This window comes from Trachypithecus francoisi, unplaced genomic scaffold, assembly GCF_009764315.1.
Source record: "Trachypithecus francoisi isolate TF-2019V2 unplaced genomic scaffold, Tfra_2.0 Lachesis_group6, whole genome shotgun sequence".
In the NCBI taxonomy this organism is placed as follows: domain Eukaryota; kingdom Metazoa; phylum Chordata; class Mammalia; order Primates; family Cercopithecidae; genus Trachypithecus; species Trachypithecus francoisi.
Window position 1 is genome coordinate 116,299,108 of NW_022681471.1, and position 17,914 is coordinate 116,317,021.

Here is a 17,914-nt window from a genome sequence, read left to right on the forward strand (position 1 = left end):
CCCAGGCTGGAGTGCAGTGGCACCATCTCGGCTCACTGCAAGCTCCGCCTCCTGGGTTCACGCCATTCTCCTGCCTCAGACTCCGAGTAGCTGGGACTACAGGCACGCACCACCATGCCTGGCTAATTTTTTTGTATTTTTAGTAGAGACGGGGTTTCACCGTGTTAGCTAGGATGGTCTCGGTCTCCTGACCTTGTGATCCGCCCGCCTCGGCTTCCCAAAATGCTGGGATTACAGGCGTGAGCCACCACACCTAGCTGTTTTTTTTTGTTTTGTTTTGTTTTGTTTTGAGATGGAGTTTGGCTCTTGTTGCCCAGGCTGGGATGCAATGGCATGATCTCAGCTAACCGCAACCTCCGTCTCCCGGGTTCAAGGGATTCTCCTGCCTCAACCTCCCAAGTAGCTGGGATTAGAGGCATGTGCCACCACACCCAGCTAATTTTGTATTTTTAGTGGAGATGGGGTTTCTCCATGTTGGTCAGGCTGGTCTGGAACTCCCAACCTCAGGTGATCTGCCCGGCTCGCCCTCCCTAAATGCTGGAATTACAGGTGTGAGCCACCATACCCAGCCGGGTATTTTTTTTAGAATAATTTTTTACTTATCCAAAAGCAAGGCTGGGCATGGTGGTTCATGCCTGTAATCCCAGCACTTTGGGAGGCTGAGGCAGGCAGATCACTTGAGCCCAGGAGCTCAAGACCAGCCTAGGCAACATGGCAAAACCCTGTCTTCACAAAACATACAAAAATTAGCCAGGTGTGGTGGCACACGCCTGTGGTCCTAGCTACTTGGGAGGCTGAAGCGGAAGGATCTCTTGAGCCCAGGAGGCAGAGGTTGCAGGGAGCCAAGATGGCGCACTCCAGCCTCGGGAACAGAGCAAGACTCTGTCTCAAAAAAAATAAAAAAACATGACCGGGTGCGGCGGCTCACACCTTTATTCCCAGCAGTTTGGGAGGCCAATGTGGGCGGATCACAACAAGGTCAGGAGTTTCAGACCAGCCTGGCCAATATGGTGACACCCCGTCTCTACTAAATACAGAAATTAGCTGGGTGTGATGGCAGGCACCTGTAATCCCAGCTACTCAGGAGGCTGAGGTAGGAGAATTGCTTGAACCCAGGAGGCGGAGGTTGCAGTGAGCTGAGATTGCGCCACTGCACTCCAGCCTGGGTGACAGAGTGAGACTCCGTCTCGAAAAAAATATATATATTTCACCGTGTAAGGTGCTTCCTGGCCACTGTGTTGTAATGGTGCTTAAGTACTCTGCACATTTCCGTTTACTCCTTTAAGAGCTGAATACTGCACCTGTGCTGCTCTCGGTGCTGCAGACACAGCGCTGGCCAAGCACAGAAGGCCTTCATTGTCAAGTAGGGAAGACAGGGGCAGATCCTCCCTCGGGGTGGATGCTGTAGAGTTCCTAAGAACCACATGTGTGTGTTTCCCACCCAGTGCGCCCTATCCACTCCTCCACATCCAGCCCTGCCATCTCCATCCACGAGGTGGGCCATACTGGAGTCACCAAAACTGAGAGGAGTGGCATTAACAGACTGAGGAGTGAAATGAAACAGGTAAGAACACCTTGGTGGCAGCGAGGGGCGAGTGGTGGTCTCCCTACCTGGGCTCACCCCAGAAAGCGACAGAAACCTAGGGCATGAGGCTGTAGGCCACTGTCTAGAGTGGGAGGTCCCTTCTGCCTGGGATCTGAACACACCCCTGTCCCCAGATAGATATCCCAGAGCCGCTCATGCGCACCCTCACCCACTCATCCTTACGTGATGTTCTCATGAATGTTCCAGAAAATACCCTTGTCCATGTTGCCTCTGTTCCTGAGAACCACTCTTTGGAGTGGGCCACAGCCATTGAAAAAGTAGAGTCATGCAAAAAGTCACCAAATCATCTATGTCCTTCAAATGAACTAGCAAGAGGGCTCCGGAAATAGACCAGAATGCCCATGATACTTGGATTCTCCACCAGCCACAGGGGTCTCTTTTCTTAGTTGACCTTTAATTCCTGGTAAAAAAAAAAAAAAAAATACTTTTGAACTGACCGCACAGGGCCGCAGCTCAACATCGCCGTCTTAACGTGCCAGGTGCTGTGCTAGGCCTTACCGGGATCCATGCTGGGAAAGAGTTTTCCTCGGACCATGAGAAATGCACTCGAATTTTCTACTCTATTTTAAATGCTGGTCGTGACCCACTAAATCGAGTCCATGATGCACTCATGGGTCACCGCCTACGGTTCGATCAACACGGCCCTGGATTAAGAGAGGGCGATAGAAGAAGCACGTGTTCTTGACTCAAAGCTGGTTTTGATTTCCTGATGTATTTTTGCTTTCAGATGACTAGGCGGTTTAGTGCTGATGAACAGGTGACACCCCTTTGCCTTGTTCGTCCTTTACTTCCTGTTCTTTCTGGCTTGAATGTGGAAAGCAAGGCTGTGACTCCGCAGCTTGTGGATGTGTGGAGGGCGGCTCTACCCGGCAAATGGGCTGGGGCAGAGGCAGAGAGCAGGACTCAGGGCCAGAGAGACGACCTTGCCCCATGCCTTTACAAATAATCTGTTTCTCAAATTCTTGGGCTTTGTAGGGTACTTTGTGAAAGAGATCATCCAGGCTCTGCCTCAGTGGGAGTTTCTATTCAAAAAGAGGGAACTAAATAGGGGGAAATGCAGTCATTGGTTATATCAGTAGAAAGAATGCTGCTATTCTTCTCCTCAGATCGCCTGGGGGTACTTAACCCTGAAAGGAAAAACATGTAAGGATGCTCTTCTTTTATATCACCCTGGTGACATATGTTCTCCTCCCCCCTCTGGACAACTGGAGTCGCATTTCTAATATTTTGATGTGTATTACCACAAGATCCTAGAGGAGACGTCTTAATGACATGTAAAGGCCGATTCCACATGTTGTCCAGAGGTAAAACATGCTTTCTCTCTCCTAATTTATGCTGTTTCCAAGTAAGGAACCGGCTTTCCAAACATGTTCCCTTGCCAGCCACTCGGTGGCACCGTCCCTCTGTCCCCACATCCCGATGGCCTGACCGTGGGCGAATCTGAGTGGTTCCTTCTGCCTCCATTTCATGCTGTTCTTGCGTGTTACGGAGACGAAGTGATCACCTGTGTTGTTTGCTGGGCTTAGAGTCACCTAGCTAGTACAAACTTGTGTTTGACCACTTATGTCAAGGAACATAGTCTTTGTTCAAAAAATGTGTAATAGGTGTTACGGTATTTTCAATTTCTAGTCTCTTTTGCAAGAATACCGTGTAGATAGCACACTGTACCTTTGCAAATTAAGGGTACATTCTAGATTTTTAGACGAGGAAATACTTATTTGGCCAAAGGTATCAGCCTGATCATATTCGTTCATTTAATGAATATCTACTGAATGTCTGTTAGGTGCAGCATGTTAGTGTCAGCGTAGGTATTTGGTTCATCTGTAGATTTTCACAATTCTTAAAATATGAGCATTTCATGGCTATGAGTTTGGAAAATAAATTGTGTCCTAACTTGATGATGCACCCTCCACATACGACGGGAACATTTAATATTTACGTTCAATGGCAACTGTTCATGTTTTTAAAAAGAGCAGTTAGCAAGTTTCATGTGGAGTCGAAGCCCAGAGTGGCACTTGCAGGTGCCCCTGCACCTGAGCTTGCCTATGTATGTTGCTGTTGGACCTTCTCTGCGCCCGTATTCTCTGCTGCTGCTTTCTGTGGGTGTTTCGGATGCTGCTCCATGACCCTCCTCTCTGCTGTGTCTCTTGCTGTCATTGCTGTCAACTGAGTGGATTCTTTTTGTTTTGTAGTTCTTTTCTGTGGGCCAGGCCACGTCCAGCAGTGTGCATTCCTCCAAGTCTGCGGTAACAGTGCCTCGGGACCATTGTGTCCGTCCCTGCTCCTCCTGGCGTCCTTCCTTGTGCTCCCACCTCATGCCTAACTTCTGAGGATTCGAGCAGGGCTGAAGTGTTTTCAGCAGGATGCTCACAGGCTCCTCCAACTGGAATTCTGAGGAGGGTAGAAAGGTGGCCCCAAAGTGCTTGCACTGAGCTTTGTTCTCTGCCTGTGCTCCTCGGCACAGTGTGGGTGAGGAGTGTCCTTCTCACTAATTCCCAGAGCTTCTGGAAACTTCGGGTCATTAGTTCCATGCCTCTTTATGGAGCCAGGATGGTGAACCCTTGCCCGCACGTGCCGACTAGCACTCTGCACCTGCCATGCCCCAGATCCCGTGTAGGGCTCGGATTGTGCTCACCGCAGAGCAGAGGCTGAGTCTTCCTCCTGCAACTGGAGGGCCCAGATCAGCTGAGTCATTGAGGAGTGCAGCTGTAATTACTTTTATTTGTGTCTAATTGTTGCCTTAAGTGGCAGTAATGAGCCCAGTGGAATAACCCAGCCGAACTGCCTTTTCAAAATAAGATCTGTTGAAATCCAAGTGCTGTAGAAAGGAGAGCTCCGCCTCCTGCCCTGCTAGCACACTTCAGGATTTCACTTTAACCCTTTACATCTGACTGTGCGCATCGAGAAATCAAAGTGCCAGATAGTCCCAGGCAGAGAGATGTGTGAGCGTGAAGGTTATCCCTTCTCGACCAGGAGGTCTCGCAGCTAGAAGCCCCGCAGGGCAAGACAGAAGGCTGGGAGCTTTGCTGCAGGGAGGGGATGGACCCCCACCCAGAGCCCGCTCCCCCGGCCGCGGGGAGCCTCTCAGACAGTGCTCCCCTCTGGAGCCTGAATCAGTCCAGCCAATGTTGAGGTGAGAAGGAGATGGCGCCCTCTTCCCTCACTTCAGCAAAGTCAGCTCCAGTTCAGAGGCAGCCATTGCCCCAAATTAAGATAAAGCCCAGTGCCAAGAACAGGGAAAGCAGGAAGTGGGACTGCAAAGGATGAGTGGATGGACCCTGATCTGCGAGGTCCCCACCATTAATTGTGGGCTTCACTGTTTGTCTTCCCTCGTGTCATGTGTTACCTTCTCTGTGGTTCCTGTCCTGTGGAAAGGTGACTGTCACTTCTCTGTGGCACTGCAGCAATGAAGTAGGCACTATGGAGTTTGTCTCCCTGGGCCACGGGTGCCTGCTCCGAGGGCCCGTTGTCATGCTCAAAGCTCTCCCACTGCAGTGGCACAGGCGCCACATGCGGGTGACAGCTGCCCCTTATGGACACTTAGCACGCGCCAGATATGCCTCAGGGGCTTCTGTGTCTCCAAGTGGCGAAGGCTTCCAGGCAGCTCTCTAAAGGACGCCCGACTGTGTCCCCACTGTGCCGATGAGACTGAGGCCCAGACGGCCTCGGGTGTGTCCTTGGCATTGCTGGCATTGAGTGGGGATTAGCGCTCTGGCAGTCTGACCCCCGAGCCCGTGCCTTCCCTGCTCAGCCTCCTCCCTACGGGTTCTAGCTTTGGGGGCAGGACTGCCTCTTTGGGGGGCTGGGCAGAGTGCAACATGGAATGGAGTGATGGACCCAAAGCGTGCGAGTTATCTCCCATCAGGAAACAAGCAAGGTGGACTGGAGGAACCGTGTTCCTCTCTGGCGAGTGGTGGTCTGGCATTTGTCCCTAGGTTGCAGGGCCACCCTTCATGATGGCGCACTCTCCCAGGGGCACCTGCTGTGTGGCTTCTGAGGCCCCAAGCTGTCTGTCTTGCAGAGGTCCAGCACCCCATCCTCGCCCACTGGCACGTCATCCTCAGACTCGGGAGGACATCACATCGGCTGGGGGGAGCGGCAGGGCCAGTGGCTGCGCAGGAGAAGGCTGGACGGGGCCATCAACAGGGTCCCCGTGGGATTCTACCAGAAGGTGTGGAAGATCCTCCAGAAGGTGAGCTCCTGGGGAAGTGAACGGCTCCCGTACCGCCCTGGCAAGGCCTAGTGGCACCTCCAGGCAAGCACACACACAGCCCTGAGGATGGCTTCTCTATCTCAGTGCTGTTGGCACCTGGGGCCGAGGCATTCTATACTAGGGGCCTGTGCATGGTAGGATGTCTACAGCGTCCCTGGCGTCTCCCCCACCCCCATGGGACAACTAAAAGTGTCTCCAGGCATTATCAAATGTCCCGTGGGAGGCAGCTCACCCTGGTTGAGAAGCACAGCAAGTAAGACAAGGTGGCAGTCTAGGTTGTGGTTGTGTGGGACCAACCTGGACGTATTTTAGGAACACAGAAGAATAGGGAAAGGCTGGGAGGCTTCAGATGAAAACCCCGTAACACAGAGCAGCCCCCACAGGCCTGGAATGACAGTTCAGGAGGGGCCTGGAGTAGGCCAGCCCTCCAGCCTCCTGCACGTCCAGGCAGTAGTGTCCCTGCTGTTCAGCCATGTGACTGAGCCCCACCCTCCCAGGGTACCTGCTAGGTTCAGTCCCAAAGTGTACAGAGGTGGAGAGCTTCCAGTGTGGCCCCAGGTCCTGTGTGCCCTGAAGGCACAATCTCTCACACCCTGGGGCCCCTGCTCCCCTCAGCCAGCCGGCTGTGGCGCTTCCCATCTGCCTGGGGCCACTCACATCTCCCCAGCGGTTGTCCTTGGGAACTGTGGTGCCTGTACCTGAGCGTAGGAGCACCTCCCTGAACACCTGTTTTCGAGGGGGCAGCATTTTTTGTACCCACACATTGTCTCCTTTCTGCATCGGTCCCAGAGTTTGTGCAGCTCCCTGGGCTGCACCAGGCCCTCCCCGTCTTTTCCCTTGAATGGAGGGACAGTATGCCTCGCTGAAAAGCTGTGCAAACCAGGACGTTTTCCCCCCAGAACTGTGTTTTAGTTCATTTCACAGTGGGAGAGGAGAAAACATGATCCCAGGGACAGCATACAACAGCCCCCTTCCCAAAGCCATGGCACTGCTTGCTCCAGGTTCTTTCTGTAACAAGCCCCTGTGCTTCCTGGGGCCCAAGGTATTCCTCACGGCACCGCAGAGGACTCTGAGCAGCTGGACTCCCGGGACCCAGGCAGGAGCCTGCAGGGGCTCATGGTGCTTATTTCATTTCCCGCCTCTCTCAAGCGGGTGCGAGTGTCCATTGCTGTTCTGCCCTCAGTGCACCAGGGACGCTGCTGACCGGGGCACTGGGATTTAGAAGGTGGCCAGTTAGACTAGAACAAGCTGTTCCTAGAAAATTTCCCCGCTCTTCCTGGGGCATCACATGCTTCCGCTTGGACTTACTGGCCCAATACCAAGACACTTCTATTATGAAAAAGCATTTTGTGTTGAGCTGGCACTGGGTATTTATATACATGGGTGTGCATGTGCATGTGCTGGAGGCTTTTGTGATTGGTGCTTATTATAGAAATCTCAAAAATAGACGCCTGCAAAGGCACAGAAGCATCCCTTCCCCAGCAGGAGCCATGAAAATCCCCCTTTATTATGGCACCAAAGGGGACTTGCAGCCGCCAGGGCCCGGTTGCCAACTACAATGTGGAGCCTCCCGGGAGGACTCGGCAGCCCCCTAGGGCCTTGTTCGGGGGAGAGCTGAAAGATGCCTGCTGGGTTCCCTAGAATTGTTCCATCGAAAACACAGCCTGTGGGCAGCGAGAACACACTCTCTAAAAATAACTCTGACAGTCTGGCGTGTCCCAGCCCTCATATGGGTTTCCAGGGCCGAGGGGGCTGTGTGTGCACATGCATGTGCTTATCCCATTCTGGAATCTGACTGAAACGCTGTGTTCTGCCTCCAGTGCCACGGTCTCTCCATCGATGGTTACGTCCTCCCATCCTCGACGACCCGAGAGGTACGATGAGAAAAACGCAGACGCGGGCCCCTCTGTGGGTTCACAGTAAGGGCTTCATTGCATGGACTCTGACCCCTTTTTGCTCCTTTCGGGCTCATTCTAACTGACAGGCCAGTTGTAGCTCTGAGCTGTCTAACCACTTCACCCTTACATTTGGCAAAATGTCTTTCCTGCATTTATAGGCATCAGCCTTTTTCTTCACCTGAGACTCAGCATTTCTGGGCTAGCAAGCTCTTTTCATTTGCCAGACACCCCTTAGAACCCTGTTGAAAGGAGCCTATCTATCTCCATGCCACCCTGGCCTGCACCACAGGCAGCCTTCTCGGCCCAACTAAAAACAGTCATCGTCCCTAGGTGATTTGTCATTCTTTTTAACGTGGATTTTTTTAGTCTTTCTTACCCCACCCAAAGCACCATGCTTTATGCTGGAAGGAATAATGAAGAGGAAAGAGAAACCAGAAATGGTCCCTGCTCCCTGGAAGCTGTAGTCGATGGTGGGGGAAGGGTAGATAAATCAGGCCAGGACAGGCTGACTGGCTCCTGGAGGCACACTCCAGCCTCCTGCGCTGAGGGCCACTGCCGGCAGGATCCAGAGAGTGGCCAGAAAAGGGGCAGCAGTGGCGCTGAGCCCCAAGCCCGGGCACTGCTACGGTCACCCTTGGTTACTTGGTGAGAGGGCTGCATCTGTCCTCTCACTGGTGGTTGCCTGCCTGTCCCTTTGGTAGATGACCCCCCATGAGATCAAGTTTGCTGTCCACGTTGAATCGGTGCTGAACGCGTGCCACAGCCTGAGTATCGGCAGCTGCTGGTGGAAGCCATCATGGTGCTGACGCTGCTCTCAGACACGGAGATGACCAGCATTGGGGGCATCATCCACGTGGACCAGATTGTGCAGATGGCCAGTCAGCTGTTCTTGCAGGACCAGGTGGGGGTGCTGGGGAGCCGGGTTGGCTGGCATTTATCTCTGTTGAGGCTGGAGATTCTGTGTCCAATAGGAAAGAATACACTCGAACCAAGAAAATGTCATCACAGATGGGGAAAAAATGTCAACCACTTGCTTAGAAAATGGTACAGTGGCCACTTGGGAAATCTCAAGACCTTTGGGGATGGATAGGCCTGTCTCAGTGCAAGTTTTCGTCCAAACACCACTTGCACACATGTGACCCTGGGTGAACCCCTTTATCCTTTACGCAAAGTCAAGTTCAACAGAGTGGTCGTCATCATAGTCAGGAGCCGCAGACTAGGGTGCGTGATGACAGAGTGCAGTGTCCAGAGAGTAGAGCATTCCCCCGGCAGCGCTGGCTTCGTGCCCTCAGGAGGCCCAGGCCTCTAGAGCAACTCTCACCCTGCCCATGTTGACCCGCCGCCAACACGCAGAAGCGTGATGGGGAGCAGGGACTCCGCTCATTGTCCCCTCTGCCCTTTCCTACTGCAGGTGTCGATTGGAGCCATAGACACCCTGGAGAAAGACCAAGCCACGGGAATCTGCCACTTCTTTTACGACAGCGCTCCAAGTGGGGCTTACGGGACAATGACCTACCTAACAAGAGCAGTGGCTTCTCATTTGCAGGAATGTTGCCCAATTCGGGCTGCCAGATGCAATAGGCTCTCACCTGGAAACATGATCACGCTCTAAACCTGTCACGGGCCCCCTAGCCTTATTGGGAAGCTTGTCTCCCAAGATCCCCTGTGCTATCAGGAAAGCATGTCCCATCAGAAACATGCTCGGGGGCGATGGCAGCACTCACCCTGAAACTGATGTCTGTTGAAGCCACAGAGATAGAGCTGAGGATTCCTGTGCGCCCCACCAAGGATCGCCCCGGGATCATTTTCTAGGTTCATTTCTCTGGAACATTTGTCGTAGCATCTGGTCTCACGGACTCTGAGGAGGAATTGGAAATTGGTCTCTTTTGAGTGCAGAGGGAACCGAGGCGCCAGCTTAAATTGGCTCTTGCAGAGAGTTACAGAAATAGTTTCGATGAGCTAGTGACACATCCTAAAGATACAAAGATCCTCCCGGCGGCAGTAGCCTTGACAAGGGCCACCTCTTCACAGGATGCAGTCTGTCTGTGCACCAAACTGTTCACCAAATAGAACGCTTGTGTCTCTCTCTGGAATTGGGGTTTCCTTGTGCCTCACTTGCTTTCATAGTCTTCCATCATTTTATTGGCACGGCTGCCTTCATGTAACATAATTCTCTATCCCCAAGGTTTAGAAAATTCTGCTTCGTTCACCTTGGCTCATGGGCTTCTAGGGTTTTTATCCTGGCTGTCCATGAACTAGGGTTTTCTCCTACCTTAGGAAAAATCCTGCATCTTCTGGAATCTAGGGGGGAAAAAAAAGCGGCAGGGCTCCTCTTATAGCCAGGCAAGCAGTTGTTTTAGGGCTAGGCCTGTGGTCCCCGCTTGTGTGGGGTGAACGCCTGGCAGTGGATACTTTCCTCCTGTGCTCTGGGCGAAGTGTCAAAGGGTGAGCACGAGTCAGCAGTGCCATGGAAATGAACAGGCATGTCTCCGCAGGAACAATGCCTCCCTCTGAAAAATAGAGCCAGGCGAGGAACCTGCACCCTCTTGGTAGAGGCACTTTGGTCCTCTGTCTCTCAGGTGGGTGCAGTCAGGGGCATCGATTGGAGAGGAGCAAGGTCGAGTCAGGTGTCAGGGTCTGGCAAATCTTTCGCCAATGTCTTAGCAATGGAGTTTCTCTGGGCATTATCTTACCTTGGGGGAAGGAAACAAACCAAGGGGAAAACAGTTTCTGTAAATAATAAACCCTGAAAGACAAATGCTCACCTAGTAGCCAGGAGGTGCTCTCTGTCTGTTGAGAGCAATGGGCTAGATTGTGGTGGACTTTGCCTCTGAAACGGAGATGAGGCTATGGGATCATTTCCTCGTACATCCGTATGGAGATGCAGAGATCACGATGCCCTGGCTGCTTTGAGTGGGCATCATGATACCCAGTGCCCCTCAGAGCCAAGATGCAGTACTGATGTTTATTCCTGAAGCAGAGGAGGGGCAGGTGGCCTCAGCTTCCTGGCAGTCTTCTTCGGGCTGAACCAAACCCTTTGCAGTGTAGAAGACTCTCAGCACTCCAATCTTTGTGTGCAGGCTCTGTCCACATGTCCCCCAAGGTAAGACAATTCCCGTGCCCTTGTTTCCATGTCTTCCAAACCATAATGCTCTCCCTGCAGAGGTGCAGAATAGTTAGGTAAAGGAAAATCCCCCGGAGTCTCTCCATATCTGCTACAGTGGGCTTATGCATTTCTTGCATTTGGGGGGCAGATCCCAGAGACAGGGCGGCACATGAGCAGACATGGTGCCAGGCTCCTGACCCCTTGGGCCACCCTGTTCCCTCCCCAGCCCACAACAGCCGCTGACCAGAGCAGCTCTTCCCTCGCAAGCCGGTTTGCTCCCTTTGCCCCTGAGGCTCCACAGGCTGCAGCCTCCAAGGTCTGGGGGTCGCCTTTTCCTAGCCTTTGCATGTGTGTGTCTTTAAGACATGCCCGACAGAAACAAGTCGTGGAGGTGACACGTAATTCACCTGCCCCGTGGACCATTTCAAACAGATAATGTGGGAAAGGTAAGAAGGTGTAAATCATGAAAGTTGTTCTTGGAAGCAGCTCAGGAAGAGTTAGAACCCTCCAGAATGAGCCAGGTGCTAATTTAGAACAGTCACCTGCCTGCCAATAATGATGACGTGCTCAGCCACCGAGCCGCGGGCCGGGAGAGGAGCCATAATAAGCGATTCCACCAAGCCTTCCAGCCACTCCTTTGAAACCTCTTTAAAATGAAATCCTGAAATAGGACCGCATTTCCACAGGCATCAAGCTGTCAGCTTCAAAGGAGAACAGGCTTCTGAGGGCTGGCCCCTTCAGCAGGCAGCTGAGGGCCCCCTCCCCGAGGAGTGGAGATGTTTGAGGGCAGAGGGCCTGTCCTGACAGCACCTGCGTGGGGGTGGCGGGAGGGGACTGTTTCTAGGCCAGGCAAGAGGAGCCTGGCAGCCCCTGGAGCCTCAAACCTGGGGCGGGCCAGGAACTTCTACCTTGCCCCTCAGAGCCAAGAAGTCAATTTGAACCTTTGCTGGGGCTCAGGATTAGCATGTTCTGTCTTGGAGGGCAAGCCGGTGGGGCCAGAAATAAGCATTCCTTTTAACAACTTCAGTTGAAAAGCAGCAGGCGCCCCATCCACTACTGTCCCTGGCTCTCATCAGAGGTGAATTCAGCATTCCTGCCACCCTGCCAGCACCTCTGCGATCCTGGGCATGAGTTGACCACTGTGTACCTCAGTTTACCCATCCACAAAAAATGCAGAAGGCCAGGACTAAGCATGGAGGCGTGATGTGAACTCCCACTCCTCTGGCCAAGGGCCTCATGCTTAGAGGGAACAAGATACGCCCTATGGCAACCCTGTCCGGAGTGGGGTGGGGAGGATGAGGAGGAAGGGGAGACCCTGCCTTTCAGGCCAGGTGAAGGGGAGGAGAGGTTGTCAGGGCTCAGCTGCCTGGACAGAGAAGATGGAAATGCTCCCTATGTGAAAAAAGAAAAGGAAAAGACCCCAGATGGGGAGGCAGGAAATGCAATTTGGCGGCTGGTTAATGCCACTTACTTCTGGACAAGAAGACAGGAGGCTTGCCCACCCCTGATGGAAACTGCAGCAGAACCATCTCTTGAGTCTATTGATTCCTGCACCAGACTGGCAAATAGCTTTTGTCTTTTCTGCTTCCTTGTTGTCAAAGGGTACAGAAGCCTCCCAGCCACTCCACCCCCCATCACCCTTTGTGCCATTATCTTTCAAGGTGACAAACTTTTGAAGTCCCTGCCATCTCCGCGGGCCTGTACTTTGCAGGATGTGAGCACCATGTTCCCAGAATGCCTTCTGTTCTCCCCGACGTGGCCACCGATGGCTCTGCCTGTGAGGGGAAAAGAAAGCTGCGCTGTGGCCCTCTTAAAGCCCAGTCCCTGCCGTCTCCCTCAAAAAGCCACTTAGGAAAGCCACGGCCTTGAGTTACCAAGAGAGTTCTTCGAGAAATGAGACTGGAGAGGCTGCTCTGCAGTTGAGTGCTGGGCGCATCTGACAATGCCTGGGAGAGGGGAAAATTCCATCAAAAAACTACCCTGGTTTTCTCTAGAGGAACATATGTGCACTTCTGGCAAAACATGCCTTCTCAGGAGGGCTGGAATAGTTGGAACCAGTGAACTCTGAAGTCGTGTGATTCGTCCCTCTGCCTTCGTGCAGTCCTTAAACTGTTCTGAAAATTGCATGAATCCAGCACGAATCCTAGCATTTCTGTCATGCCCACTGGGGCCAGGCAGGCATACAGCCTGGTTGGGGGATGGAAAAGTATCTCTTTCGTGCTTGAGGGCCCCTGAGGAAGCCCCTGGGTCCCGCGGTGAGTGTTCCCTGCGCTGGCCTAACAGGGTGTTGGCATCTTGAGCCCAAATCCTGTGCAGCATTGGCCCAACCCTTGCAGGTGGCCACCACCCCTTTCCCCTGCAGCTGGTGTGGCCAAGGGGCCAGGCTCTGCAAAGGGCAAGCTGCATCTGAATTGAGCACGAGGGGATGGTTGCGCCTTCCACGTCTCCTTTTGTGAAAGACCTTCCCAGATACAAACCCAGGACGGACTTGCCGAAGAGAAATCCCAGTTACTGGCTCTAATCTCTGTGCTACCAGCTGCCATTGTCTCGAAGCTCATTTGCAAATAACAGAAACCATCTCTGGCTGGGTGAAGTGGGAAGTTTATTAAACAATACTGGATAGGTCACATGGTCACCAGGCTAAGCGGCTCCCCAGCCAGGACCAAGATCCCATGTCACTCTCCAGTACTCCCAGGTTCATACCCTGGGGCTTATACCACAGACACCCCCAATGCTGGGCACTGTCACTGGGGCCACTGCCTCCGCTCTTTTGGAAACTAAATGTAGAGGCTTATATTTGTCACCAAAAGGGATTTTAAACAGCCACTAGCTGCCACTTCAAGGTCTCAGGCAAGCATGCCGCCTTTGCTGAGGGAGAGGTTAGAAAAAACAGCGTCCAGCCAGGCGTAGTGGCTTGTACCTGTAATCCTGGCGCTTTGGGAGGCCTAGGCAGGATCTCGAACCCAGGAGCTAGAGACCAGCTTGGGCAACAATGTGAGACCCTCCCTACAAAAAATAAAATCAGCAAGGCACAGTGGTGTACACCGTTTTCCCAGCTACTTGGGAGGCTGAGGTGGGAGGATCACTTAAGCCTTGGAAGTCGAGGCTGCAGTGAGCTGTGATCACACCACTGCACTCCAGCCTGGGTGACAGAACAAGACCCTGTCTCAAAGAAAACCACATCTGAGAATTCTGCCTTCCAAAGTAGAAGTCCCCACTTGATAAAATGGGGATCCCCTGAACACAGGAAGGAGGTTTAGATACCAAACATTCAAAACTCAGTGTCCACTCCAGCCAGAATGCTTGCTTTTCTTTCCTCTGCCCAGAAAAGGACCTGTGCCCTCGCCAGGGCCTGCCCTGGAGAGCTGATGCAACAGACACGTTTGTCCCTGAGGAAGGCTGTGTGTCAGGAGTGAAGAGGGGTGTGTAGGGGACCCCTCCTCATCCCAGGTGCATGGAAGCCATCCTGGCACTCACCTCTGGGCTGGAGGTAGGACAATTAATAACATGTTCTCTCTTTGGGTAGAAATGCTACTGAGCCATAGGGGCTGGATCACTGCTGCTGCCCAGTATGACCCACCAGACCACCTTCCGCCACCCAGCGACCGCCACCCAGCGAAGCCCTGCAGAATTGCCAGTATGCCCTGCAGTTTTTGTGACCACCAGCCCAGTCCCATTAGATTTTCATGGCAGCCCATCTGGGACAAGACTCAAATGATTGTCACATCTTTTCTTCTAACTCTTTAGCCAGCTGGGGGATTTAAAAATAATGAATTGGAACCATTCGTGGTATAAGCCTCTCTCCTGACAGTGTGAATAATTTCCTCCAGCTGTCACCAGGGCGCTTTCCCTGAGTTCCTGTAAGTACTGAAGTCTCTCTCCCGGGCTCAAGGGAGGCACTGCCATCTAGGCGAGGCGGCCCTCTCTGCCTCTCCCCTCCCTCCCCTCCTTCTGGAGAGGCAGGCAACAGCTCCCTGCCCCCCTTTCCCTCATGAGCCACAAGAGATCTGGAACGAAAGTGGCCCAGCAGGCTGGGAGAAGGTTTTGAGAGCACTGCACACACCGTGGCTCTTCACGCCAGAAGATGAAGCAGCTGTTCTGAGTGGCCCCTTGCACTCCCACGTGAATCTCACCAGAAAGGATTCCGGGATTTCCATCCCCTAAAGCAGAGAGCTCCCTAGTGCTAGGGTGGTGACTATGCCCTACCCCCGCAGGATGTGTACCTTTGTCCCAGCCTGGTGGAGACTGTGCATCCACTGGGTGCTGTCAGCACACGTCCACGTGGCTGGATCTGGGCTTGGCTGGCTGAGGCCCAAAGGGCTCCACCTCCAGTAGGGCAAAGAATCAAAAATAAGCAAGTCTGCAGTGTAAGAGGGGTCAAGGTGGAACCCGGGTAGGGGAGCTCACTGCCAGCATGGGGTCAGCAGAGGCTCCGGGGAATGACCAGAACTGGGACTGGGGGGTGTGGAGCGGCAGAAAATGCGGGGAGAGGCAGGCACAGGCCAGGCAGCCTAGGAACTGCCGGCACTCGGTGGAGGGGATGCAGAGGGCTTCCTGGGCTTGGCTGGGGGTGGAGGAACCTTAGCAGAGTCACTGTCCTCAGTCCCTAAATGCCAGGCACCACCCCTCCACCAGCCCCAGTCCTATTTGCTCAGCTGTGCTGGAGGAAGAGGCTGGAGGCTCCAGATGGGTTGGGGCCAGGGGTGGGGATTTGACGCTCCCAACCCTCACCTGGGTCTGACGGGCTCCTCATAGGTGAAGGCTGAGTAAAACACTCAGTCCTCCAGAAAGTGCAGGGCCACGGCGCAGGATCTACTCAACAATCAGGCCCAGCAGGATCGGACTAGTCCTTCAAATGTCAAAGCAGCCGGCTGGGTGGGGACAGCATAGCTGGGTGAGGCCAAGGCCATCTTCCAGTCTCCTGCAGTTCAGCCGAGGGAGTGAAACTGACCCCTCCTCCCCAACCCAGAAAATGAACAAGGAACGATGATTTTCGCAGCATATCGGGGGCAGAACGAAGCAGAGGAAGGAATGGGGAGGCCTGGGAGCATGGAGGGCCTGTCCCCTGGCATGGCTGGAGAAGATCTCAGCGGGCAGGATGTGATCAGTGATCTGAAGGAAGTGAGGGCCTGAGCCTCACTTTACCTGGGGGAGACAGCGCTGGGCAGCAGGAGCCACCAATGCGATGGCAGGAGGCAGGACTGCACCCAATACGTCTGCAGGGGGCGGGAGTGGAGCCACCAAGGAGTCCAGACTTTGGCTTTTGTCCCAAGTCACTGGGAAGAATGACACAAGCATTGCCAACCCTGCCCAGAGAGATCTGCTTTAAAGGTTAGGGGGCAGTGGAGCCACGGCAGAGGCAGAGGGGAGAACCGGTTGATTTCACCATAGGTCTGACGAAGGATGTGTGAGAGGCAGAGCCAGGAAGGGAGCCAGTGCCGAGGCCATGTGACTTCCTTCCACCTATTTTGAGGAGCTGACAGCCTTCAGGAGCAGCCCCTGCTTTGCTGCTATTTAGGGGAGATAATCTAGTAACTGGAAAATGGGGGTGATGAAATGACAGAAGAGGGAGAGAGAAGCGATGCCTGTTCCCTTCCTCAGCTCCCTCCGCCGTCTCAGGCCTAAAACCCTACAAGGTCCCTACACCACGTTCAAGGCAACACGCACATACAAAGCCACATACCTGTATCTGCTGTCGCCACCTCCCTCGGGGGATGGGGCGGGCAAAGGAAGCAATGGCTGGGACTCCATCCCCAGGGCACCCTCCTCCGCCCTGCCTTCTCCTGCTCTCACCTGACCTGTCCCCTAATGTCCCCAAGCGTCCACTGTCCTTCATATTGGGATTTAGAAAGCAACCGTGACAGACTTTGGGTGAGGCCTGGAAAGGTTCTAAAGGTTCCACACTGCAAGTTGTTCAGAGGCTGCTTCCTCTGCACTTTAAATAGATGTGCTGTGCTGACTTTGACACATTTCTTTTTTAAACTTAAAAAAAGCACAATCGGAAAAAAAGCAAGAAAGAAATGTAGTGAGTCATCCACTAGCGGGAGGGAGGGGCGCCCTGCTGGGAGGTGGGGACCAGCAGAACATTCCAGGAGGCTGGCCAGGGAATACGCACCCCAGCCGGTGGGGAGAAGGAATATAGGACGGGATAGTTGAGGTCAAGAGGATTGGCTCCAAGGAATCCCTGGAATCAGCAGCTTTGTGGTCTGGGGGTCTTCTGCCTGTAAACCTGAGGGGTCTTGGAAACTAGAGGAGGGTGAAGACTTGAGCTGTGGCTCCAACTGAGGGGCACATTCCACAGGGGCTGAAGAGCACGTGATCATCATCTGTGCCTGCTTAGTTAGGACTGCTGTTAGCACCTGGATTTTACAGATGAGAGGACTGAGACTCAAGAGGGCCTGTGAGTTTCAGAAATTCACACATCAGTGGCAGATCAGGAAGAAGCCCATCTTGGGCCTCCGTGTTTACCTAGATCTAGGCATAGAACCTTGCCTTAGTCTCTAACCAATTTACCTCAGAAGAGAGACTCATTTGTTCAGTTTATTCAAGGTTTGGATAGTAGATATGAAGAGAAATACTGAAGGGGAAGGGAATTCTCAGCTTAGCATACAGGGGTTAGGAAGCTAAATTCAACCAGGGTGATAGAAGTCATGCATGCAACTGGGCAGCGCAGCAAGGCTGGGGATGTAGCACTGCGGACAGTGGCCAAGTCTCAGCCCCTCCGAGTCCGCTGCCCCAGCTAGGAAGCGGGGACACCAGGTCCCGCCCTGCCTCTCTCAGAGTCCATTTCAAGGTCAGGAGAAATGTGGCTCATGCTTTGGAGTCCACAAAGCCTTTAACTGGCCTCTGCTGTAATGTGGGTATAGCCACCCTAGGGACTGTTCCCAGATGGTAGCCTTTGGCAAAATTGTGACACAGGCAGCATTGGGTTTAAGGTCTCACACCTTGCTTTGGCCACCTCCTTGGCCCGTCACCACCAGGAGCTCAGGGGTCAGATGGGCCAGAATTTTGACCCCCATGCTGCTGCTTAGAGCTGGACACCGTTTGATTAGACACAATCTCTTGCTGCCTGTTTCTTCCTCTGTGAAATG

At 53.4% G+C, this 17,914-nt stretch overlaps 1 protein-coding gene across 1 annotated transcript in view; it reads left to right on the plus strand.

The window, feature by feature from the left end:
* The window catches only part of PHKA2 (phosphorylase kinase regulatory subunit alpha 2), a 92,916-nt gene extending 82,891 nt beyond the window's left edge, over positions 1–10,025 (plus strand). Inside the window, 9 exon segments of the mRNA XM_033202000.1 lie at positions 1,446–1,564; positions 2,334–2,363; positions 3,799–3,852; positions 5,628–5,798; positions 7,640–7,693; positions 8,419–8,467; positions 8,470–8,618; positions 9,129–9,264; positions 9,267–10,025. Of these exon segments, the coding sequence (XP_033057891.1) occupies positions 1,446–1,564; positions 2,334–2,363; positions 3,799–3,852; positions 5,628–5,798; positions 7,640–7,693; positions 8,419–8,467; positions 8,470–8,618; positions 9,129–9,264; positions 9,267–9,298 (794 nt within the window). The 3' untranslated portion in view covers positions 9,299–10,025.
* Positions 10,026–17,914: the final 7,889 nt, after the last annotated feature.